This window comes from Chenopodium quinoa, unplaced genomic scaffold (genome assembly GCF_001683475.1).
Source record: "Chenopodium quinoa cultivar QQ74 unplaced genomic scaffold, ASM168347v1, whole genome shotgun sequence".
In the NCBI taxonomy this organism is placed as follows: domain Eukaryota; kingdom Viridiplantae; phylum Streptophyta; class Magnoliopsida; order Caryophyllales; family Amaranthaceae; genus Chenopodium; species Chenopodium quinoa.
This window is the reverse complement of record NW_018744991.1, coordinates 2,889,345-2,915,445: the sequence shown is the minus strand read 5'-3', so window position 1 is coordinate 2,915,445 and position 26,101 is coordinate 2,889,345. Positions and strand designations below refer to the sequence as shown.

General features: G+C 34.0%; 4 protein-coding genes, 1 long non-coding RNA gene and 1 pseudogene across 5 annotated transcripts; 3 read left to right on the top strand and 3 right to left on the bottom strand.

Moving 5' to 3' along the window:
• Positions 1-38: 38 nt before the first annotated feature.
• On the bottom strand, positions 39-2,372 carry LOC110706981 (annotated as a pseudogene).
• Position 2,373: 1 nt separating this feature from the next.
• LOC110706982 (two-pore potassium channel 1-like) lies at positions 2,374-4,400 on the bottom strand. Its single transcript, XM_021884990.1, has 2 exons — positions 3,406-4,400; positions 2,374-2,828 (listed from the first exon to the last, which is right to left on the bottom strand). Exons 1-2 carry the CDS (start codon positions 4,317-4,319, stop codon positions 2,681-2,683), a joined length of 1,062 nt encoding a protein of 353 aa, XP_021740682.1. The 5' UTR covers positions 4,320-4,400; the 3' UTR covers positions 2,374-2,680.
• Positions 4,401-7,303: 2,903 nt separating this feature from the next.
• On the top strand, positions 7,304-11,910 carry LOC110706979 (60S ribosomal protein L7-1-like). The gene is made up of 6 exons (XM_021884989.1): positions 7,304-7,456; positions 7,575-7,767; positions 9,931-10,025; positions 10,139-10,276; positions 11,345-11,447; positions 11,562-11,910. The coding sequence occupies exons 2-6, from the start codon at positions 7,582-7,584 to the stop codon at positions 11,775-11,777; spliced, it is 738 nt and encodes a 245-aa protein (XP_021740681.1). The 5' UTR covers positions 7,304-7,456; positions 7,575-7,581; the 3' UTR covers positions 11,778-11,910.
• A 981-nt stretch (positions 11,911-12,891) lies between these two features.
• On the top strand, positions 12,892-16,174 carry LOC110706976. Its single transcript, XM_021884988.1, has 2 exons — positions 12,892-13,460; positions 15,750-16,174. The coding sequence occupies exon 1, from the start codon at positions 13,093-13,095 to the stop codon at positions 13,438-13,440; it is 348 nt and encodes a 115-aa protein (XP_021740680.1). The 5' UTR covers positions 12,892-13,092; the 3' UTR covers positions 13,441-13,460; positions 15,750-16,174.
• A 134-nt stretch (positions 16,175-16,308) lies between these two features.
• On the bottom strand, positions 16,309-20,441 carry LOC110706975 (aquaporin NIP6-1-like). Its single transcript, XM_021884987.1, has 5 exons — positions 19,296-20,441; positions 18,869-19,093; positions 18,571-18,765; positions 17,814-17,875; positions 16,309-16,684 (listed from the first exon to the last, which is right to left on the bottom strand). Exons 1-5 carry the CDS (start codon positions 19,530-19,532, stop codon positions 16,480-16,482), a joined length of 924 nt encoding a protein of 307 aa, XP_021740679.1. The 5' UTR covers positions 19,533-20,441; the 3' UTR covers positions 16,309-16,479.
• On the top strand, positions 19,064-21,734 carry LOC110706978. The gene is made up of 2 exons (XR_002508413.1): positions 19,064-19,153; positions 21,368-21,734. It is a non-coding gene; the product is annotated as an uncharacterized LOC110706978 (long non-coding RNA).
• The last annotated feature ends 4,367 nt before the right edge of the window (positions 21,735-26,101 follow it).

Below are 26,101 nucleotides of genomic sequence, written 5' to 3'. Positions count from 1 at the left end.
AAAAATAATTAGATTGAAACCAAAGGTAAGAAATGAGGATACATTATTTTCTTATGAGAAAGCATCAGATATCATCATTCTTGACTCATTGTACTTGCTCTACACCTCCATCAACGTCAGTAGCAGCAGCCTCAACTCTCAAGATCTACAATAGTTGCACACCGAGTAATAACCCACCTAACTAGGGCATTTTGCCTCCTTTCAGCATAAAGCTCAGCGAGATGAAGGAAGAATAGCCCCAACCATACACTGGTTGTCAAAATCCACATAATTGCAAAACGGCCTGCCTCAGTAGAAAAGCCATAATCTCCATATCCCAAGGACATGATTGTAGCACAAACACAATAAAAGGCATCAACAGCTTCCAACTTCTCAACCAGCATCAAGAAACATACAGTCCTGCATATCATAAGTAAAAGAAGGGCTAGAACGACCACAGTGCAATTTTGTCGAATTTTGCTTGTTTCCATGATATCCTTCATAATATCACCAGTGCGAATAAGTTGTTTGCGCATATGCAATATCCTGACAAGCAATAATTCTTTCTTCTCAGCAAGATAATTTGTACCTCAATTGAAAACCAACCCTAACCCTACCAAAGCCATCCCCCAGAAGACGAATGCACAAATGAGGAGCTTAGCAAGGGAACTTTGCGGGACCAAGTCACCATATCCAACTGTAGTCATGGTAACCATACAAAAGTAAAGAGCATCTACTATGTCATTAGTAGTCTTTGTACCACTAAATTGATATCTTATTATGTAAAAGGAAAACCGAAAATGCACCAACAGAAGGTAAATAGTCACAAAGATAGTGATTCGATTACAGCTTGGACGGAGTCTCTAACAGATAACTTTGGGAGTAGGACCAGGCTTGTGACAAGCAGTTAGATTATCTCCAGAGAGGAGGGCTGCTATGGGTGGAGCACTTCTAGACCGGCGAAGTCTAAATTGCACCATTGGAGGGCTGATTAATTGACATGAAAGATCTATGGATTCTTCCAATAGTGGTTTGTTCAGGTTCTTTTGATTCACCATTTGCAAGTATTTACAAATCTAGTATAATCAGCAAATAACCTACAGAGTATTGAAAGCTCAGAGTTTAGTTTAAAAAATTTCCTCTAAAAGCTAGTATAATAAGTTTTACACAATATGGATTAATTTTTGAGGGACGACCATCTCAATCTCAAATGGGAAAAATCTCACAGGTATATTTGTTTGTTGTTCTTGGCATATGTAGGTTTATGTTTTGACAAAAAGAACTTGAGACTGGACTCTTGTTCCCACATGTGAGATATGGCTTTATCATTATAGTTATTTCACTTCAAGTTCGTAGCTTAAGGAATAGTAAGATTGATAAAATTCCACTCCCTATTCTTAGTTTGTAGCATCTCATGCAAAAACGAATCAATTATTGATATGAACCAAACATATATAGTTTATATATTTAGTTGTTTACACACCCCAAACCACCACAAACATCCAGTATAAAATCACGACAATTTTTAGAACACCATAAAACATACTTGTATTCCGCATACCATCACAATTTTTAAAAAAAACATCATGAAGCATGTATCACCACACCAATCCAAAGCATCATATAGCAACATAACCATAGATACCACAAGCTTTTTTTTGCTACCTGATATTGGAATTATTGACAACTCTAGGGAGATTCATAAAATAATCCTCGTTACACTTCCTCTAACCTTCTCCCTTCTCTTCCAAAAAAAATTATGATCTATAGTGTAAACAAAAAGAAAAAAAGTCCAACCAACCACTGGCTCGCTAAATTCAAGTCTAACACCATATATCGGTATTTAAAAGGGTACAATCAACAAACATAATAGAATCCACAAGTATCATGCACAAAGTATGAAGCATTTGCTACGTACTAAGAAACTTAAGGGCAAAAGAGAATCAAGAAACAAAAATAGAAACACCAGTCCATAAAAGGAAACAGAAATAGGGTATAAAAAAATTCTTACCCAGTAATATTGGGCCTGTGTCCAATGAGATCATATATCTGAACTGGTTGGATTTCCTGGTACATGATGCAAAGAAAAAAAATTACAGGGAAGAGGAAAAAAAAAACCATATTCCCTGCTGAAATAAGCACTTACTGCTTGCTTGAATAAATAATCATGCTCCCCATTATTTAATATTCATGTGTACAGCTATGACAATTTATTAATTGCTTGAATAATCAATACTTTAATGGTCACCTTATTATTTAATTTTTCATGTCTACAAACTACAGCTATGCTAAATAGACTACTATTCTTATTTTAAAACAGAAAGATACATGAACTCTATATTTTATTTGGTGACATCATATTGTATTCCTACCTGAATCTACCAAGTAATACCCACACTGATAAATGTACAAGTGATTGTATATCAATATATTTTCAATCTCGTTTACAAGATGGCAAAAAGTTTTCAATGATGTTCACTACATACCCATCGTTGTTAAGAGAGGATTGTTACGTATGAAAGTAGTGAGTAGTGACATACCCAAACAACCAACAAGTCAAAAGATGAAAAACAGGCATATACATGCACACTTACAAAATCATGCCACACAAGAAATACCAAAAATCACAATCCTTTCTCATAGCTCTACTCATCCACAATTCTCTTTATTGCACTGCTTTGGTGATCACTATGGATGTAGGTTATGAAGCTAATTGTTGCAAATCATACACCGACAAAGTTCCCGACTGATCAACATCTAGTTCTTCAAAACCTTTCATTACAAGTGATATATCATTCTGTGTAATCTTCCCCATCTCCTTCAGCTTATACAATACAAATTCAGCAGCACTGCAAGGTTAAATAATGTAGTAATAAGATACATGGAGCTATGATTCTATTTTGAAGAAAAAAAAAAAAGATAAAACGAAGAGTTTATACTCAGTAATAAGTAGTAAGGTGATTGTGAACCAGTTTATGATTCAAGGTTTGATTTCATGACATCAAAATCAATCATATAATCATATAAAAGCCTTAATTGATCCCATCATTACACCAAAATACATCTTTTACATGATTAGTTGGACTTTAACACTATTAATCCATCACTTAAATTCATCTGGTAGTACTATGTATTACGTAGTATCATAGATTTTGTTACATCCATTCAGAAAAAGTAAATTGTAAGAGCTGAACTAACCTGATTTAATTTGTGTAATGAGGTTCTTTTAGGATATCCAGTTAAACTTAATTATTCTTTTTGCCATTTAAAAAAGTGACATCTATTCAAACATCCAAAAAAGAATTACATTATTGGAATGGAAAGGGAAATTTTTAGTTCAGAAAAAATAAGGCAATAAATTACATTATGTGCAGCTATTATTCCTCTGAAACGTAAAAATGTAAAAATGCTATATTTAACACTTACTCTACAACTCCATCGTTGTCCATATCAGCAGCCTCTAGATCTACAATAGTCACACGTCGAGTAAGAACCCACTTGATAAGGGCATTTTGCCTACTTTCTGTGTTAAGCTCAGCAAGATAGAGGAAGAATTGCCCCAAGCAAATAGTGCTCATTAATATCCACAAAACTGCAAAAGCACGACCTCCTTCTGTTGAAAAGCTAAAATCTCCATAACCCAAGGATGTCATTGTAACACAAACACAGTAAAGAGCATCCAGAGTATCTAACTTCTCTACAAAAATCAGGAAAACAATCCCACTGACGATAAGTACAAAAAGGATTAGTGCAACCACAGCACACTTATATCGAACTTTCCCTGATTCAATCTCCTTCATAACGTCACTTGGTTGAAATCTTTTGCGCATTTGCAATGCTCTAATGAGCAATGCCTGTTGCTTCTCAACGAGATAATCTGCCCCATGGCTAAGAACTAACCCTACCAAAGCCATCCCCAAGAAGACAAAAGCACAAGCAAGGACTTTAGCGAGGGCACTTTGAGGGACTAAATCACCATATCCGACTGTAGTCATGGTAACCATACAAAAGTAAAGAGAATCAATGATGCTATTACTAGTCTTTTTACCACTTACCTGATCTCTTACTATATAAAAACAAACACCACCAGTAAGAAGGTAAAAAGACAAGTACATAGTTATTTTTTTAAAGCTAGGATGGAGTCTCTTAAAGAGGGATTCAGGTGAGGGATCAGGCTCGTGATCAACAGTTGGAAAATCTCCAGGGAGGGACACGATGAGAGGAGCACTTCTAGACCGATGAAGTTTCTTCTTCTTCTTTGCTACATCCTTCTGATGGCATGAGGAAGGATCAACTGATTCTGATAGCAGGGGTTTCTTTAAGTTGTTTTGATTCTCCATTTGGACAACCTTAGAGGCTTTCAGCTAGCAGAATTCCTAAATATCCAGCACAATATTGGAAGTTCAATTCAGTTTCATATATGTCCCTAATTCCTTAAATAACATGGTATCAGCTTTGTGATACACTTTTACCATTTTTTCATTATCAATTATTAATAACATTTACGGAGGCAATTTACTTTGTTCCCTGATAAAATCTTGTAGAAAAGAATCATCAACAGAGTGAAAGCTCAAAAGAACGCCATAGGAACATGAAGAAATAAATCTAGTTCATCATTATATCATACAAATTCCTCTTTTCCCCTTTAATTTCTTTTTCCAACTATTTGAGATTCTTGGTCAGATAATACAGAAACACAGTCAATAAAACTATGTTGTATAAATGAAACAATTGAACTTTAATTCAGATATACCCCCTCTATTCCAAATTACTAGTCACGTTGACAATGTAATTTGACTAGACTGGAAACTAAATCGAAAAAAGGGTAAATATAGCAAATAATACTCCACAAATCCATATCAAGCATGCACTTAGTAATTAACATTAATCATGAACTTTGATACCAAAAACAATATATAACTAGAAGTCATTGTAATAAACTGGATTCAAAAGAACAGAAAAGTACCAAAAGAAAAAAGGATCTTACCAAGGAGAAGACAATGTACAACAAGAAATATGAAGCTTGTAAATTCTATGGAGGACGAAAATAGGATGACAAAAAATATGAATGAATCCTTTTCGAAGGCAGACCGAGTCCGGTATGTGCGAGTTAAACGACAGGGACGCATTACACTTGCACAATATCCACTGGCCGGCCATATCTCACCTCAACTCTAAGAATTCTGCTATTAATTTGATATGATCAACCAAACATTAATTCAAATAAACTGCATTATATTTTACCCAAAAATAAATAAAATAACATCAGCATATATGCAATTCCACTCTAAATTTCATGTGTATAACATCAATATCCACAATTAAGAGTATTGAATCACAGAATAATAATAATTCAATACTGCTGTACTAAATTGAAGTTCAAATTAAGCAAAATTCTATCGGCATTTAAAAAAAAAAATTGCATAATGTCAAAATTACTTGAATCAAAGCATAATCTTTAACCTAACAAATTATGTATTTAATGTGAATCTGAAATTTAAGTAGTAATTAGCATAAGAAAATAAGATTGAAAATTTGAAAATTGTTGAAACCTAAATTGAAATTTGTTAGAGAAAATTTGAAATCGAACCATTTTTAAGCAGAATTTGTGGCTTCGTGTCGTATATTCTGTTGGGATTAATCACCCGCGAATGGAAGCACTGGTTTCTGAAAAATAGGTTGCTTTGGAGTTTAACGTTCCCTCCATTTTTTCGCACTTCACTAAGGACTTGTTTGACATTTTTTTATTTTCAGATTTTTTGAAAACAAAAAACCAAAAACAAGAAAAAAGTATTTCCATTTTTCTATTGTCAATTTTCAAAATTATCATATTCTTAATAAATTTGACTAATTTTTTATTCATTATATTACATATATCATATGATTTTGGAAAACAAAAAACTAAAAAACAGAAAACCACAGCGATGCCAAACGAACCCTTAAACTTTGCAATTTTTTTTTTAATTAACACTTCATTGTTTGATGGTAGTCTTTCTAGCGTCATCTTGTCAATCCTAAAAGAAAAAAAAAAGTCATCTTGTCAAGGGGTGTTAAAAGAGCTTAGGTAAGCTCGGGCCGCTTGGCTCGAGCTCAAATTTCATCAAGCCTATAAATGTTGAGCTTGAGTAGACGAGACTCATAGAGGTGAGCTCAACTTGGCTTAGAAAAAGGCGGATAGTCATTGTTTCAAAAACAATTAAATTTTATTTTTTTATAACTTTACATTATATCACTTGTTGGTTCATGAGCTTTTAGGCTTGGCTCGTGAAGATCTTGAGTCGAATCCAAATTCAAGTCAAAGCCCACTCGAGTCGAGCCTGTATTGAGCTTTGACCAAGACAAGCCTTAAATAAGCTCGACTAATCAAATGTTGTGAACACCCCCTCATACCAAGTCGAAATGTTGGATACACGGGCCTCGTGCTTAAAATGGGTTATGAAACAATGGGTAAGGTTGTGTACAAATTCAATTTTGTCATAGTGTAGTGTCTATGAGATTTTTATGTGCACTCGGGGGTTGCTTATTCTAAATCCAAGAATATTAGGTCAAATTACTCCACTAACATTTGTGTTACGTGTCAACTATAGTGGACAATGAAACATGTTCTTATCACCTTATATTTTAAATCTGTAAAAATGATTTTTTTTTATAAATAAATATAATAGTTTTGCTCATTTATAACGTTTATCAAGATGTAAGGGCCTGTTCTTTTACGTTAAAATTCAGTTCAGTTCAGTTCATTTCAATTCAGTTCATTTCAGCTTAGCTCCTAATTTCCTTCTCTTATAAAATATTCATTTCAGTTCAGTTCAGTTTAGCTCAGTTCAGCTCAGTCAATGAGAACATACCCTAAATCTAATAGTCAATATCTTTATACTTAATAAGAAAAAAAAATAAAAAAAATATATGATAGCATTTTCTTTAGATAATCAAATAAGATTCAACACGTTTATATTTTTGTTATGTATAAATCACAAAAGATGATCAAATGTAAGTATAAAAGTCAAAGTAAGGATACATTCTCTCCACCTCATTTTTACAAAACTATTATTTTTACTAATTCTTTATTATATTTGTTCCTTTTATGTTATAAAATATATCGATTAAATTTATTTTTATTGAGCTAAAATTATTTTTAATTTTTTTTATTGAATTACATTAAAAGAGAAATTAAAGAATTATTAAAATAAATTTTAATTAGTAAACTTAAGCTAATTTCTTTTTTTTTTTTTTTTTTTGAAAAAACTTAAGCTAATTTCAGTAATAATTAATTTAAAGTTAATAAAATTAATATCAGAAATCTATTCAAAAAAAAAAAAAAAAAAACAGAAATCGTGGAGAGAACCTTGCCAACATATATGACCTAAAGCCCTAAACTGTAAACCCTTTAGACACCTCAGCTCTCAGCCTCCTTCACTCAGCTCTTCAACCAAATTCAGAGCTTCGAATTGCTCTTCAAATATTGTTCCAGTTCTAGGTAAATTTTCATTTTCCTTTTTATTTTCTTACCTTCACATCTTCCTGTTTAAGCGATTTTTCATGCGAATTAATGGTACAATTGATTGAATGAATATGTTTTTTTGAGAAATTTGCAGAATAAAAATGGCAGAAAAAGAGGAGCAGGCATTGAATTACATAGAAGAGACAGTGTTGAAGAAGAGGAAGCATAGTGAGGATTGGGCGATTAGAAGGAGGCAACAATTGTTGGAAAGACAATGGAAAATCAAACAAGACAAGAAGCTTGCTTTTAAGAAACCTGAGGATTTTATCAAGGAGTACAGAAGTAAAGTAATCTTCTTTCCTTCATTCTTTATTTTCGGATTTATTTTTACACAATTTTCAGTTTTGCTTGGAATTTTAATGTTGGGTTCATTTTTTTTGGTTATGATTTTGATGGGTATACTTTGATTAGGATTTTTTTTGTGTGTGTTAATTTTGTAACAGATGTGATTGGTTGATGCGAAAGTCAGGATTACAATGTTGGATTGACTATTGTGGGGTTTTAGGGTTTTCTTCATATTATCCAAGTAGGATTTGTGGGTGTGATTTGTTATAATGTTTGAAGTTATGTTAGGGTGAACAAGAGTTGTAGAAAATTAGCAAATTGCTTTTTTTGGTTTTTGGAAAGTATTTTTTGGGATGAACAAGCTTAGAAGATAGTTTGATAGGTATAATTTCTGTCGCGTGGCTTGAAGAATTAGTAGTATTGATTCAAATGTTACGATTATTTTTATTGTGGCAATTTAGAGTTAATGTGATGATGTTTTGATAGAGTCATGGAGTTTTATTTTGGAGTTGCATCTTTGGTTTCCGGCAGCATATTGGGGAAGAATTATATATGGAATAAATTGGCAATGAAGATAGTTCCTTAGGTGTATATTCATGGGGAGAGTTTAATAGATAGTAGTTTTATCTTGGAGTGGGTCAATCAGGAGCAGCCTTTTGTCTTGCTATGACATCTCAGTTAGTTATCTACTTGTATTGATCCTTTTTGTAGTGTGCCCTTGTGTGATATGTTCTGTGTAACTTCAATTATAATGTTTGGTGTCGAGCCTTAGAATGTGAGGTCATTGAGTATATGATGCACCTTTTGAAAGAGAGAGTTATGATCACAGTGTATTTCTTGCTCATGACTCATGAGTCATGACATGAGTCATGAGCAAGAAATATATAGGTTCTCTGTTGAGCCTACTAATGACAACAATGCTGCCTATGCTGGTTCTATCCTGCTTGTTGAAATTAGCCAAATGGGAATTAGACTAAGAAGTAAAAAAGACGAGGTTTAGCTTGGTTGGTACTTGGTACTTTTTTGGAAGAAGATTTTAAATATCTAACATTTATTCCCTATGGGACTTCTAATCTGAACAATGGCATAGTGACATTTTTTGCTAGTGTACTTTAGGTTTTTTAGCTAGTGTACTTTAGGTTTTTTAGCTAGTTCTGTTAAACGTGGTGAGCAAGGAGCTGACACAGGAAGTAGGAATGATGTATGAGCTGGGATAGAAAAGGTTTTAGCTTGTCTGGTTTAAGAAATATTTCACTGCTGCTGCCTATTTCCTATGAGTTTTAACTATTGATGAGACAAGGGTTCTGCTTGTGCAGAATGGCAAAATTCATTTGCCATAAGAGAGTTAATTAATTTGGATCTCTTGTCCTCTCCAGAAATTATTGGTTTAAGTTGCTGTAAATTATCACTGGGTAGTAGTTCATTTTACTTGGGCAGATGTGGCACAGTATGAACCTAAGATTTACATTTGTCCCATCATCCATAGCGGGTAACGGGTACAATTTTCTTCCCCACCTCTGCGGCTCTGCCCCACTACCCACCAAACTTAACTCGATCCCTGCCTCATTGGAGTAGGTCTTTTGTAGTTTTGTTATACCTGCATTGACATTCACATCCCTTGTAATAGAATCAAAATATTTATTATATCTTACAGTATTTTTATGTGCCTCTGGTCAGATAATTACTCTTTGGGGATTCCTTTCTTCTTATGATTGTTTCTGTGGATCTTGTATTTGTTAATTCTTGAGCTGCCCTAACATCGTTGGAGATAAGGTTTTTTGCATATGGGTTTTAGGGATTACCCAGCTTGGATGGCTATAGTACATGCTAGTTTTAATTGTATCAGATATGGAAAAAAAATCATATTTGTGGTTGTCTGGTAAAATATTCTGTATCACAGTAGTTTGAAGTATAATACAGGTGTCTTATGTCTGCAATTATCATTTTGTCACATGTATCAGCAAGCTATACTTATAATTCTGCCTTCTGGGCAAATTCTTTTCTATTTTGCTCTTTTGAGTTGCATACATGGTTTCTGAGTTGTTGAGTTACATTCTCTATATGATTAGGGATTTTTTATTTTTTTATTTTATTCATTATTATGTATCAGTGTATCACTCTTTACTTACTACTTATCTTTTATTTTATCTGAAATTCCATTTTAGCAAATGGATTTGGTCAAGATGAAGCAGAGAGTTAAGAGGCGGAAAACTTCCACTGCATCATCATCAAAGCTTATCTTTGTCATCCGAATTCAGGGGTGAGCTGAGACTTGAGAACTTGTATCATTGTTTTTTGGGCTTGAATGCAAATTTACCTTTATAGTTACCATTGCCATTACCTTCTCATTAAATGTGATTTATTATTTTTCAGTAATGCACCTGTTCATCCACAAATTCAGAAGATTTTGAGGTCATTTGGATTGAAGAAAATATACAGTGGTGTTTTCTTAAAAGCAACTGAAGGGACTCTAGCAATGTTGAACAAGGTGGAACCATATGTAACTTATGGGTAAGGATATAATATTATTGTGTGCTGGTTGTATAGAAGTATAGAACTATAGACTATGGCTAATTATATACTTTATTTGATGCTTTTTGAATTTATCTATTGTCATAATTCTCATTAAGTCTTGGAATATCAATAAACATTATGGTCGTTCCTGCTGCATGTTTTGTCTACTACACAAGTACAAAGTGATGAGTCCTTTTGCCTATGTTGATCTTGTATATCTTCTTGAAGTACTGCATGGTTCTCTATCTTTAGTTTCTTTTGAAAGGAGAAAGTTATACTTTGTATTAGGAAGTGTTGGTTGGGTGTAAAATGTTTTCCATGAAAACGAATTTTCCATTTCCCATAATTATTTTTGTTTGGTTTGTAAACAGTTTTCCTTTATAAAGGAAGGGAAACTATATCGTCCTCCCTCCTTCCTATCTCCCTTGTACTCTCCTCTCATTTATCCTCTCCCTTACTTTGCATAGAACCAAAGAAAGGAAGACCTAATGTTGCAATAGTATTTTCCATGTAAAATTGTTTTACATTAAATATATTTTACGTCAAACCAAATTGAGCCTTAGTCGTTCATTCTTTTGCCTGGATGCTTTAACCTGTGGGGATGGGAGCTAGCCAGCTAGGAGAAGCTGACATGCGAGTATCCTACAGTCCACCTCATGTATGACTGGCTTTTCTGAATTGTGTAAGCTGTAAGCAGTCTGTGGGGTACTAGCCACATAAAGTTTTTATTGCTTCTTGGCTTTGTTTTGTCAGTCAGTTTTCTGACCTCTTGTTTTGTATGATTCGGGTTGTACGTTGGTGTGTGCTCTTAGATGATTGTTTTGTGCTGTAAAAGTAATACAATGACAAGTATTCATTGATTAAGTTTTTAATCTAGGATTAAATACAGTATTTGGCGGCATTTCTATTTTTATTCTGTCCATCATCAATTTTCTTTTAAGTTTAAAAACCAGTGCTTGATGAAACACTTTAATGCCATATAAAGTCATTAGGTTCTAACGAAGGATATTAGCATTGCTTGTTGTTTGTTTTATTTCTCTCATTAGAGCTGTCCACTAACTGTAGGTATCCAAATCTTAAAAATGTGAGGGACCTCATCTTTAAGAAGGGTCTAGCAAAGGTGGAAAAGGAGAGGGTTCCTCTAACAGACAATAATGTCATCGAGCAGGTATGATAATCTAAAAATTGCTACAGTTACTAATTTCTGATGAGCTGCCATTAAATTTCTTCATTCCTAAAGATTTATAGCAAGACATGATGAATGTGAATTGTTTCTGTCCAGGCATTGGGGCAGCATGGTATTTTATGTCTTGAGGATATGGTCCACGAAATTCATTCTGTTGGCCGACACTTTAAGGAGGTAACTCGTTTTCTATGGCCCTTCTCCCTTGCCAAGCCTCAAGATGGATTCTCAGGCAAGAAAAATCTATTCAAGAATGGTGGAGACTCTGGAAATCGCGAGGAAAATATAAACGAGCTGATTGCTAAGATGACTTAGGGCTTGCATAATATGCATAGGTGCATTATGTATCGGAGAATGCTTATAAAAACAAGCATATGTAGTTTGTATTCTATAGTGGACAACTTTTTTCAAGTGGTATCCAATGGTTGCAATTTTGCTTATACGTTCATTCACGCCCTCGTCTATTGGTGATTGTGACACTTTGATTTTCATCACTTCAATTATTAGTGTTGATCTAATTTTTGGAAACAAGCCAAAATGAGCAAGGTTTTTGGGACAAATTGACAAAGTTGGCAACTACGGTTGCCCTATTTTAGTATTTCTTTCGACCAAAATTTTTAAGTTTGATTTTAATACATTAACAAACGCTCAATAATCGTTGCTCTATACTCCCTCCGTTTTTAAATACTTGTTCTACTTTTCATTTCTGGCCGTTTTTAAATACTTACTCCATTTCCTTTTTTGGAATGTTTTTACAATATTTAATTTATTTCTCAGACCTAGTAGACCCAACATAATAATCTTTCTCCTCTAATTCTTCCACTAATGTATTTTACAATTTTTTATTCTCTCAACTACCCCACTATCTCCATATTGTATTACTTTATCCAATTTTTTCTTTCTAAAACTCTGCGCATGGAGAAATGAAACAAGTATTTAAAAACGGAGGGAGTATAATAAATCTGTGTTCGAGCAAAATACTTGGCATCTAATATTTGAGCAAAACACAAAAAAAAAAAAAAAAAAACAAAAACAAAAAAACGAGGCAACAGAGTGTCAATAGAACAAAAAGTTTCTTTGCTTCACAAGGTCATGTTTGAGAGGAGATTAAGGTTGTCTGAATCAATAATTGTTCCTGTCTTCAACGATAATAACAAAGTCTCGTTGGTATCTTTAGATTTCATGTTGGTATAATTACTATACCAATATACTTATACCAACAAGATTGTTGGTATTTTTAAACTTTATGTTGGTACAATTACTACATCAACATGACCTATTTTTAGACTTTATGGTGGTACAATTACACCAACATGAAGTATAAATGTACCAAACCAAAAATTTCGGGGTCACCAATGAAAAACTAAGTGTTGGAGTTTTCATTGAGAATGTTCATAATGTTTATGGGAGGTGTCAATTTGCAAAATTGGGTCGTTATCGATAGAGTCAGGTCAGATCTATTTTAAACGCGAGTCATGTTAAACCGGGTTTGTTATCATGTAGTCTGATCAAATTGAATCAGGTATGTTTTTGACACCTTTATCACGTCGTCGTGGTCATAAACGCTGCTAGTTTGACATATTGCAACTCCCTCCTCAATCCACATCTAGTGCCAAACAACACCACAACAATGGAGGAAGGGCAAGACTCATGGACATCAGTAGACAAGCTATACCACATCATCTTCTGCTTCTCCCTCACACTCCTCTTCTCTCTCCTCATCTCTCTCACTCATTCCTCCTTCCTCCGAAGTCGCTCTCTCTTCTTCGCCGCTTCTCTCTCTCTCCTCGCCGGCGCCGCCAAAGAAGCCGCCGATCACCTCGGCTTCTTCCGCTCCTCTGGCGCCTCCGCCAAAGACGCCGTCGCTGACGTCATCGGCGTCGTCATTGCTTGCTTCCTGCTTTCTCTCTCCAAATTCTTCAAGCGGAAGTCCAAAATTGATGATGATGATCCGATTGCCGGTATTGCGCTTGTTTGAATCGAGTATCACTTTCTCAGGTTATTGCTGTTTTCTCTCTTAATTATTATGAGAATTCTCGCTGAATTTTGTGTTGATTAGGTTAATTTGAATTTCAAATGTAATCTACACTGTTAGTTTATCAAGGTTTATTATGAAATTGAGCAATGTTGCTATTTGTTTTTTGAATTTTGTGTTGATGAGTTGCATTATTGCCTGAATCAGTGTTATGAATTCAATTATAAATGCTATCGCAGAGATAGATAATTTGTGTAGAGAATTGTCTTGAAATTAGATTGTTTATGAAGATTTGTGGCACGATGTTACATTCTCTACTGCTTATGTTAGCATATATTGCATTCGTATTACGGAATATGTGTTGATGAAATGCATTTTAGGTCGATGTTATGAATTTGAGTAAGAAATGTCTTCAATGTGATAGGCTTTTTCTGTCTTGTAATCGTATTGTTCAGTGTTCATGAACAAATATTGCTCGATGTCTCTTGTAATAGCGCCTGTGCATTTTATATCATAGCTTATTGTATTTGTAATATCAAGTACTTGTATATGTTGATAAGGTGCATTAGAGGTTAATGTTATGACTTCTGAGTTTAAATTGTTATCATGGTGATAGGCACTTTGAGTAGAGAATTAATTTTAAATCACACTGTTTATGAAGGTTTATTGCCCATTATGTGTTTTGCATTTTGTGTATCCGTTTTAGGTTGTTATAACATATTGAACCTGTGTATGATGATGTATGTTGATTTTTTTTTACTTGATTGAAATGCTAATACATTGTCCTTAGTTGTATTACTTTGTAATAAAGAATGGATAGTTCCATGTGAGTTAGAATGAGCTGAATCTATGTTTCGTTTTGTTGTTTGAGAATGTGATATTGGAGAAATCACGAGTAATACTCAGGGTTGCTGGTGAAACAGTAGAGTAGACTGACTGGTCTACTATTTCTAAATTGTTCTTTAAATGTTGAATATCTAACATTTTAGAAATTTAGTTTGACGATTATGACGGGTTGCTGAAGTCTTTGATGGTGCCTAATTTCTAACTTTTTCCATTCTGTGAAGGGGTTGGAAACTTGGAATATAGAGGTAAAAATGGATACCAGTGAAGATTAAATTTTGTAAGTTCTGAACTATTTTCTTAGACAATTGTAGCTGTTGCTAAGATAACTCAGATGATGGCAAGACCTCAAGAAGCAAAATCTGTCACCCTGATCAGCTAGTATGTATTGTTAAATGGCCAAGTGGGACAGGTTAAGATTCAAACTATGACCGATATAGACTATTGGAGAAAAAGTAACGCAACAAAAAGAAGATAGTCAAGCATTCAGCCACTAGATGAGTTAGGGGGAGAAAGAGGGTATGAGAAGAGGTAGTGAGAGGGGAGGAGGGTAGAGGACACATACTTCTCATGGAAACGTATATGGTTAGAATTCATGGTGAGAAGAGGAGGAAATAGTGAAGATTTGGGCTTGAATTTGTCTTCCTAGTTATGTTTTGTTGTAAGAAGAAGGAAAATTGAGCCCTCCAATTTCTTCCTCTTCCTCTTTCCCTTTCCGTTCTTATTTCATATCAGATGATTGAAAATTGATCCCTTACTCTCTCATGACGTCGCCTTTCCAATCTTCCATTCCCTTCTTAGTCTTTAACCCATCGTTGTCTTAACAGAAAAGTGTATAATACGGGAATATCCTGAACAGCAAAGTGTAGGTGTGTGTTATAACTTAAGATAGCTGGTGGTTTTATATGCTTGTCACTGTTGCTAATATGTGCCTATTGCTGTGATAATCTTTTGTTATTGATTCTTATCTCTTACTTGTCTCATCCAAATTTTGCAAACAAGCATTTATGTGTAGTTGTTCAGCAAAACAATTTAGCAAGCTTAACTATTGGCATATCCTTGAGATACTTTATCAATTATTGAAATGGGTGCTTTTAGAAGGCTGGTTTAAAGTATGACCTACAGCTCAAATCAGTAATGCAACCAAGTGTTTAGCTTATTCAATTGTATTTTGCATATTTCTGAATTGCAAACACAGTGGTTTTTAAGCACTTTTAGTGATCTCCTTTTTTAAGTGGTGGTAATTATCCTTATGATGACAAGGAAATTTACTTTTGAGTGGTTTTGTTCAATTTTTCTCGTTCATTCTCTATTGCTACTATTTGACAGACTTCTTTGAGTTAATTTTCTTTCATTGTTCTCGCTGTAGCAATTGGCACTTTATAGTTTCTACTAGTGGTTTATTTTGATTCACACTTGTACTCTCTGCTTGTGGTGTCTCTAATTGATTGATCGAAATTCATGCTCAGGTACTGTGGATGGAAGTTACGTAACCGGTATGGATGTCTACAATGACTTTTGGTCTGCTGAAGAGGTGCAATTGGCCACCGTCTTTTAAGATTTTCCCATCATGCAGGTTAGTTTGAACTATTTCTTATTTTCACTTGTTTTGTAAACCATCAAATGTTGCTTTTAGGATATTCACTTGCCTGTAAGGAGTATTGCCTTTGTTGTTTTATTTTTTCTTCCCTTTTTATGTGTGTGTGTGTGTTTTGTTAAATTTCTATTGGGTCCTTGTTCTTTGTAGTTAGTTGTATAGAGAGCTTTTTTTTTCTTCTCCCTGTATTATTGTTTTGGGGATTGATTAGTTGGTTAATGCATTGTTCTTTATCCTTTGGGATGGGGTCGACACGGATGCATCATTCTTGTGCGGATGTTTTGAAGGGGGTCATGGTTGATTCTGGCTAGTGTCAATCTTTAATCCTATAATTAATAGCTGACATTGCAAGAGAAATGATGTGGTGTGATAAGGATCAGTCGTGCATAAGAGAGATGTTCATTGCTTGACAGTCATTAATGATCTTGACATTGCACCAAGAGAAATGTATAACTTCCAATGAACTGTAGAAAACTCAACTCTCAGTTTCACATAGGTCACATTCTTTTGCGATTGACATTACACCATTTACAATGAACACATCAACTAGATACTAGTTGTCATTTTGCTCATAGAAAGCACCATCATTCATTCTGAATAATTCACCTTCTAAAGCTTGCTGCTGCTGAGGGCTGCTTGAGGGCATCTTCATCTTCCTCTGGCAGCTTGATGGCAGAATAGACACCTGCCCCACATAGTGCCCCAAGAAATGGGGCGGTTAAGTAGATCCATATCCCTTTATAATTATTTGCAGCTATGGCTGGCCCCAATGTCCTCACTGGGTTCATTGATCCTCCTGTGGTAGGCCTGTGGAAGAAAGAGAAATAGAATTTCATAATTTGCAGTGCTTTGGTACGGCCACGGGGATTGATTAATGGGACTGGGAATATTGTGGTACATTAATATTGTGTTTGCATGACATGTATTGTTTTGAGTCAACCCATACTAAACATAAACTTCCCTTTTAACGATGGGATCCAAATTTTATGATAGATGATCTTGGGTAATGGTGCCCATTAGTGACGCACTGAGATGGTTTCATCATGAAACGCATAAGCTACTCTGTGAATGAATGTATATGATTGAATCTGACGATGAAAATAAACTTTTTTGTCGCGTTCTTCCTTTAATTAAACAGTTAAATAACCTGAATTCCTCTTTTGAATGAGTGGTTTTGTTCCCTTCTTGAAACTTTCCCATTTGTTAATCCCAGAGAATAATTCGTCAAATATGAATATAATACCTTTTCCTCTTAGATCTGTCACAACACGTATTATGTCTTATTTTTCTTCAACTTTTTTCTTGATGTGATGTAAGCAATATAAGTTGGGAACTCATTATGAGACTGAAGTCTGTTTTCTCAAACCAAAAACAAAAATAATAGAAGTAAGATTAAAGTTTGTTACTTTATGTCTATATATATTCTGGTTTATGTAGGTTATACCAATCATGCCTATTTTCTGAATCATGTATTTTTGGACTATTGCGTTACCTTGTTTAATCAAATAACATAGACGTATTATGAATGTCTTCTTTTGTCTTGGTTTATGATTTGACACTATTAGAAATTAGCAATTTTCATTTGTCAATATCATAGAGCTATCACAAGTATTATAACATTCTCAACCATTTATTAAGACTTTCAATAAATCTTAAAAGTGTGTGTCAATTTCAAATTAAGAAGTTTTTGTTATCTCAAGTATTTTTATGCTTTTATCTTTCTTCTTACTTCCTACATACGAAGTATTATTCAATTTAAAACACGAGCTTTCAAAATTATACTTACCCCTTTTTTGATGTGGAAATCTGACTTGTTAATTTGTTCAATTATTTCTTGCTATATATGCCAACATTCTGAATTTGACCACCCGATGGGTGGAGCATGAGTAAATTTCCAGAATTGGATTATGATTTAGAGGGGGTGAGGCGTGCTTACCCAGCTATAAGTATGTTGAGCATGACAGTTGCCCCCACTGCAATTCCAGCTAGTTCTCCCACCTGCAGAACATTACAAATGTTTTCAGTTTTTCTTAGCTCCTTCATGTTAATAGATTCCTTATATCACTTTGTCTTTCTTCATAAAATAGTGTAGTGTGAGGAAAGGACCTTGTAGACACCCTTTTTCCTTATGGTTTACCAACATTTATAATAAAATAAGTCATTTACAATATACTTTATAATTAGATCTATTTAAAATATATTAGTCTGTGTTTACTTGCTGCAGTGGTGGGTAATTTTTAATTGCTAAGTAGAATCCACTAAACATTAATGCTAGTCTCTAGTAGGCTGTGCATATTAAGTCTTATCCATGTACTACGCCTTTTGCTCCAAACAATTTTTTATTTTTATTTTTGTAGTATTAAATGTGAGGATTGAAGTGCAAAGTTATATGACTTTCTTGAAACTATTTCACTATGGTAATTTTGTTATTTTCTTATTAACGTTGCAAACCCTCACCGAAGCCAAGAATTTCTATTCAGTATCTTGAAGCTTGGATTTTTCTGATGTAAGATTCTATGCATTTACTTTTTTTTGGATTTGTTTAATTCTGAAGAATTATCTCTCTCTTTCTTCTTTTTAAATTGTCGTGAATATTTAAATATCAGAAGTGAAAGCTTGATTAAAAGGAGACATTCTTAAAGAAGTATATTTTTTGGTAGAGGCATTAAAATACAGAAAATTTTGATGCTTACAGCTCTTGTGTCGGTGGCTACTGCAGTGACGACAAACATGAGATTGAAGGCGATGATGAACTCTAATGCAAAAGCCTGACCATAATTCACTGAAGGAACAGTTACACCTCCACCCATGATAGGGTGGAAAATTGCTTTGAGAATAAATGCAGCGCATAGAGATGCTAACATTTGTGCTCCTATGTATATTGGAACCTACATAATCAAATAAAGAAAAACGTATCTGTGTTAAGTATTTGTAAATCCTATCAGTGTATTAATAAAAGGTAGGTTGAAGGTCATAGTTTTGGTTTCTTACTTGAGTCCATGGAAAATGTCTCAGTGCTGCAAAGGCGATGGTGACAGATGGATTCAGATGGGCACCGGAAATATGGCCTGTAGAGAGAATGATGATCATGACTGCAAGGCCACTGGAGGCAGCTAGGCCGATTAGAGTCTCTGATCCATCCGTCTTCTGATTCACAATAGCAGTAGCTGCCCCCGCACAGATTAGTATAAGAGTACCGACGAACTCTGCCACCACCTGATATGATTGAGCAATTATCAGTCAGATGCAAAGACAATCAAGTTCAGTCAGATGAAGGTTCTTTCTGCTTTCTTGCCCTTTTATTTGATTATATACAAAGTACAATTTTTTTTTACTGTTTGATGTACGATAATGGAAAATTTTTCTGAATAACATAATTTCCCTGAATTTCGGAATACTGATCAAAGTTAGAAATTACCTTCTTTGTTAGAGGAACAGGGGGAGGTGGCATTGTAATGCTGCAGGTCACAGCAGGCAAGCCACCTTCCTCATTAGGCCAAGTATCTACAGTGAAACAATTGGATCTCCTACTGAGAAGTGACTTCTTTTTAGGCCTATCGACAGAAAAGCCTCCGAAGAGGGGAGCCCCAGGAGTACCTGGGGTTGCCGGGGTCGAAGGCATAGAAGGAGGATCCTCAGAATCCATTTTTTCCATAATGGCTGAGCTAATCTAAGGTTTGTGAGTGCTTGTTTATTGGCTAATGTTTATCCAAATTTCAGTATAGCAGTATTTATATATTAGTTACACTGTTAAAGGTTGACTTAGGAGGGGGGAATCTCTAGACTAGGAAAAGAGAGAAAAGAAGTTAGTGGATGAAATGGAAGGAGCCAAAAGAGAGTTGGCTTTCATTTGGTGCAATGGACACAATGGTGGTGGGACATTATAGGCCTGTTTTTCCTGCTTGAGATTTCTTTATAAAGGAGCTTTAAGCGTTGGAGAGATTAATCATGATGTTTATTGCCACTTAAAAATTCCCAATGTGTATGATTGCCCCCCTATAATTATGGAGAAGACCACTCGTTTAGCTTGATTAGTTGTCACTGTAACACTGTCAGATCGAGTTTGGGTTTGGAATTTGTCTTAAAGAAATAAGAAAGGTGGTCGTCTTCCTAAAAAACAAAGCAGGAAGGTGGAAGAGGCAGGGGAAAGGTCAAGATTCTGATTGTTGTTTCTCCCTAGTTACCCTCGCCGTTTTCGAGTCTATTTCTCCAATATAAAGTATGCATAACTCTGAAATCGGTCTCACCACAACATCATTCTCACTATAGTATAGCTAGTTTTAGGGTTTCTGTTTTTTTTTTTGTTGAGAAGTAGTTTTTAATATCCTTCCTACCTGACTTAATAGTTAGAGTATATATACAATATAGGGTGTTTGGAAGAACTTATCGCATCTCTTGCAATAGAAATGATCTATAAACTCAAACAAGTTACCGAGTACTTTTTTTATGGGAAGCTGAAAAGGATAGAAATTATACTAATGCGAGTAAGTCTAATGCCTTATGTGTACCATATCTTATATGAAAACAATGCAAGTATGCAGCAACTAGCAAGTAAGTTTGAGCGAGGCTGCGAGGGTGTTTTATACTTTTATGCCATGGCACCAGCCTGTATTATCGAGGAAGTAACTATATATATGGTGATTTAGGGGTCAATTGACATACTTAGGTGCTAAGTAGCTATTAGCAACTTAGAAAAATTCAAATTAATTGAAAAAGGAAAAGAAAAGACAAAAGGTGAGTAAAAACATGAAGTGGGTTGTTGAGTTGATTTGTGGAGCTCAAAGGAATATGAACCTCAAGTGTTTTTGATAAATCCTACTTTTAGGCCGAGATCAATTTCAATAGTGCTGTTCGTTGGCATAAAGCATAATGTAGTTGCTTTTTCTTTTATCTTTTGTGCTACTGTTGTTGATCATCAAATGTGTGAAATTTGGACTTGTTGGTGAAGCTAGCTATAATTAATACTACTTTTGATTTTTTGAATTGTAATCATAAAATGTCACTAACTATTGAAATAAAAGTTACCCCAAAATTGGTTAAAGTTACTCTGAAACGGGTTAACGTTACCTCAAGTTGACCGTTTCACAATAACTTTTATATAAGCCAGTCTCACATAATGCTTTTTATTTTAATATGAAATATAAGGCAAGTAAATTACATTGTCAATTTGACTCATCCTTAAAAAGATATAGAATTATACTAATAATTTATGTAATAATGTGATCTGGGTATAGCTGTGGACTTATGGTGCTTGGGAAATGAAGATACTTGTAGAAGATCTCTTTGCGTCACATCTCACATGGTATGACTGTATGAGCTTCCGGGATTCCACCATTATATTAAACTAACTAATATACAAATATATACTTGTATATGTCTGAGGAATCATTGTGACTTTAAATAACAAAATTATTCACTTTTCATGTAAGTGCTGATACAGTTCACCCCTGTGTAGTGTTTAGAAAATTGGAATTTTTTTCGTTTTGGTAGGTAAGATGAAGGGCTCTACCGGGCTGGTTTGTATGTTGTGGCAAGTAAACTATAGCATCGGAGCCCATGATGAAAGGGTCCTTGCAACTGCAAGAGTTCATTGTCTGTCGTGTACAGATACATGGCATCGGATGCCCCATAATTTTATTCGAGCAATGCTAAACAATGGAACTGCTAATATTTGCTGCAATAAACTGTGATTTCAAGGGATATTTGTATATCGCATTTCCCAAAGATAGGAAACCCCTACTTATTTGCCAAGGTGATGCACTGGTGCTAGTGCATTGTTGCTCATTCTCATCATTCATACAGAATTCTAAATTTGTTATGCTCCATTTATATTAGATTCTTTCTTCCTTCCCTTTTATCTTTGCTGTATTTATCTTAATTACTGTTTACAGAGTACAGATTAAAATTATGTTTCCACGTTAGGTTCGAGAACACATTGTCTTCAAATATAACAAGTTTGAAGTTTCCATTTTCATGGGGTGAAAGTTTTAGGAATGTTGATGAGTTCATGTCTAAGCAATCACCACAACGAACTCAATTTTAACCATTGACTGTAACTTCCTGCTGGTGATGACAATGTTTCATATTAGTTCCATACTTCCATGGTTTTACAGGGCTTAACATTGAAGGGTTGGCGTAGTCGGTAGTCCTTTCTCATTACGGATGATACCTTTGGGTGAACTGTGAAGTGACGGATTAAGTTTAAGCAAAGTCTAAATATCTATGGTTAATATGTATTCATTGTACTCTATGGGGTTGTTTGGTTACACAAAGAAAATGGAGGAAGTCAAAAATCATGGGAATTTGAAAATGGGTGAGTTGTTTGGTTGACACTAAAAAGTGAAAATGAGGGAATTGCAAATTCATGGGAATTGTGACTTCCCACAAAACATGGGAAGTTGATTACCCAACCCCCCCTAGGTAAGTCAAAATTCCCATGATTTGCAACTTTCTTCATGTCAACCAAACAATTTTAAGCAATTCCCATGAATTTGATGTAGGAAATTAATTCCCATGAAATACAAATTCCTATGGAAAGTAAATTCCCATAGCAACCAAACGACACCTATGTTTAATTGTTTATTACCTCGTAATTATTATGCTAGAAATTGCCTAAGACAATGCCGATTAGACTAGAAGAAGATAAGAGACAGAATCAGAGAAAAGAGACAAAAATTGATGACACAGAAAAATCATAAAAAAAAAAGGGGGGGGGGGTAAAATTATGGATGGCTATGATTTCACCAATCTATGAGTTGGAGATTTTGGATTTTAAAGACTTAAAGTCATAGTGTGTGTTTGTGTATAAATAAATATGAAATAATTGTTGCATCTTAAAAAAAAATATAAATATAAATAAAAATAATAATGGTTAAAGGTTTATAAAGAAACAATTGTTACACCTAAACAATTCAATGTAGATTACTTTGGCAAAGACTAGCATTAATGGACCTGACCAATGACCATAAAGGGTATCGAACAAGTCTGGACTTAAATTCAACAAGACAGACACATCTAATCCAGACAAATCGAAAGTCGCTAGTGGCGAGGCGATCTTTGAATAACAATAAATATTTATGAGAAGCCACCCAAGTAAGAATTAGCCAAACCAAACAACTCGTTTAGTACATTTTCGAACATTTTACAACACTAGGAGCCAATGAAACCAACAAGCTCTCTTAGTAGAACCTTTAATACAAATCCTATTTGAAAGCTCACTTTGCCGATTGAATATGGTAGTAGAACCCTTAATCCAAGTTCTAACTATTATTATGTTGGTTGTGACAATTATCGAACAATTTAAGAAGAAGCCTTTTATTAGCAGCTTGTTACCACAATCCAATTACACACACAACAAAAGATCCATGAATTAAAACCGTTAAACTGGTAGCTATAAGCAGTGGCGATTCCAGGAATTGGTCGTTATGGGTTCGAATCTACTGGAGAATTGGGGATAAGTTAAAACAAAAAAAAAGGAAGGAAAGAAAAGTGTTGGGCTTGGATTTCGAACAGTTGACCTTTGTCAAGAAAACTGAGGCTTTCACCACTACAACGCGCGTTAACATAGTGAAATTATGGACAAACTTTAATATTTAACCTAATTTATTTTCTTTTAAGAAAACCTATTCGACTTTTTTGGATCCAGTATGGGTTCAGCTGAACCCACTGAACCCATACTGGAATCGCCACTGGCTATAAGCTATCAAAAAAAAAAACCAGGGATTAGCAAGTTATTTGATTCAAATTACATTGATTCTTCAAGCTATATATAGTACACACAATTCAACATTATCAATCAAGTAACAACCAACAAAGTTTCTGCACTAATTAACTAAAACATGCATTAGAATTTAGACTGATACATGTAGTTGCTATTTCTTTTTCAGTTCAAAATAACATATTGTATAAAACCACCAAGTAACAAATCGATATTGATTTATCGGACGAATCAAAATTCACCACCAATGATCTCGAACAACAAAACATCTAAGCTTCAAGTGAAAGGTCATTAGGAAACCCATGGGTGGATCTATGTTTAAGGAAATGAGGTCAATTGACTCCATTTTTTTTTTGTAAAGCAAATACTTGACACCGGAAGTGACACATGTCATATTTTGGTGCTGTTTTTTTCCTCCAAAACCCCCCTTCCCCTTTTGACATTTTTTTTGGGGGGTTAATATTTGATTTTAATAATATCGTTCCAAATATTTTATATTATCTATACACAAATACATATTCCTTCTTATTTGATGTCCATAATTATTCTATATACATCTACCTAAATAATTATTTCAACTTCTTTAAAAAAATTATTATTTCAACTCCTTTTTAACTATCCTTTTAAATGGAATATTATTAGATTTTGCCAAAAAAATTATAATAAATTGATTCATATAATATATGTTAAAGAAATTACTTTAAAATATCACTTAATTTTATTTTTTTCAAATACCATTAGCTAATATTTTATTTCAATTTCAATTCAATTCAATAAAACGTTATATTCAAGTTAATTACAATTTTGTTTACGTAATTTTACTACTATATGTACATATTATCACAAATTGATTTATAAAGTATTGTATAGCTATAAAATAAATGATGTGTTTAACAAATGATTTTTTAATATAAAGGTGACATATTATCTGTAATTTTGTGTGTGTTTGCACTTTTGTTAATGATTTTTTGGGAGATTTTAGTTTGGTGTTTGATTGATTTTTATATTTGTTAAAAATGCATTTATAATTAAGTATTCACTAATATATTCACTAGACCTGATCAAGCCCCGCCTGAAAAATTCTGGAGTTCGGGCAGATTAAAAAAAAATAATTTTTAGATAATTTGTTGTTTTACCTATTAATATAAATTATTTTGACATTACAACTTCTATATATTTGATTTGTATGCTTTATCAAATTTTTTTTTTGAATATAATTAATTTGCTAGTCAGTGGCGGAGCCAGGATTTGTAATCTGAGGGGATAAATTTTAGATGTTTAATAAAACCAATAAAAAATTTAAGAAAAAAAGATGCTCACATAAATTGATTAATACAGAGTATATATTTTTGTTATGGAAAAGACAATTATTCTTATATGGCAAAAGAAGAGTTTTTATAAGTTTCATTGCATATTAAGAAATTGGATTTTTTTTTAAAATAACACCACATATTTTGAAAAAAATGGATTATAACACCACTTTTTTTCAAATTTTGATTATAACACCATATAAAACCCCAAAAATTGGATTTCACCACCACTTAACGGATTCTTGGATGAAATCTGTTAGTGGGGCCACAATAGACACGTGTTATAAATTTAGTGGTTTAGAAAATTTTTCACCACGGGCACCAACTACCCAGTCGCCGGCACCCCCTTCCCTAGCCAAAACTGGCGAAACCAGCCCAACTATCCCTACCCCTTTTCCCCCCTCCCCGAAAACCACCCTTTTCCCCCATAATCGAGGCTGCAATCGATGCTAACCACCGCAAATTTCAAACCAAATTTTCGAACATCAACCCCTTCGAACCACTGCATATACCAACCACAATCCACTAGATCGGTACGAATCGTATTTTCGGTGGTTTGGAGGGGTGTGAATTGGTTGTGTGTAGGGCGGAGGTGGTTGTGGGGGTTGCTTGGTGTGAATTTCGTGGTTGGTGCTGGTGGATCTATGAACCAGTGGCGGAGCTATTAAGGGGGCCTAGGTGGCACCGCCCCCCGTTTTTTTTTTATTAATTTATTAAGTTAAAGTTGTAAATTAATAGGTTAAATACAATTTTAATGCAATAAATAACATCAAATTAGTTTTGTCATAATGGTAATGCCACCAAAAGTCTAGGGTTCATATGATGTTATAATTATTAAATAATAACCGTTTAAAACAATATGAAAAAAGATATAAAGGGATTTTAGTTTTTATAAGTTTCATCCACGAATAATGAAATCATTACACTGTGTTTTGTAAAAATAAAATTTTAAATTTAGTTCCAAATAATATAAATAAAAAATTTGATTTTAGACATGTATGAGTTAGGAATCAAACTTATGAACAAGAACAGAAAACAAAGCCTTATCCCAACAACCACTAGACCATTTTATAACTTTATAATATATATTGTTTATGAAATGTATATAAATGTATTTACAGTTTATTTGTATGCTAATGAAAATCAATTATTTTTTTTTAATTTTTTGAAAATGGGGGACAACTGTCCCAATGTTCC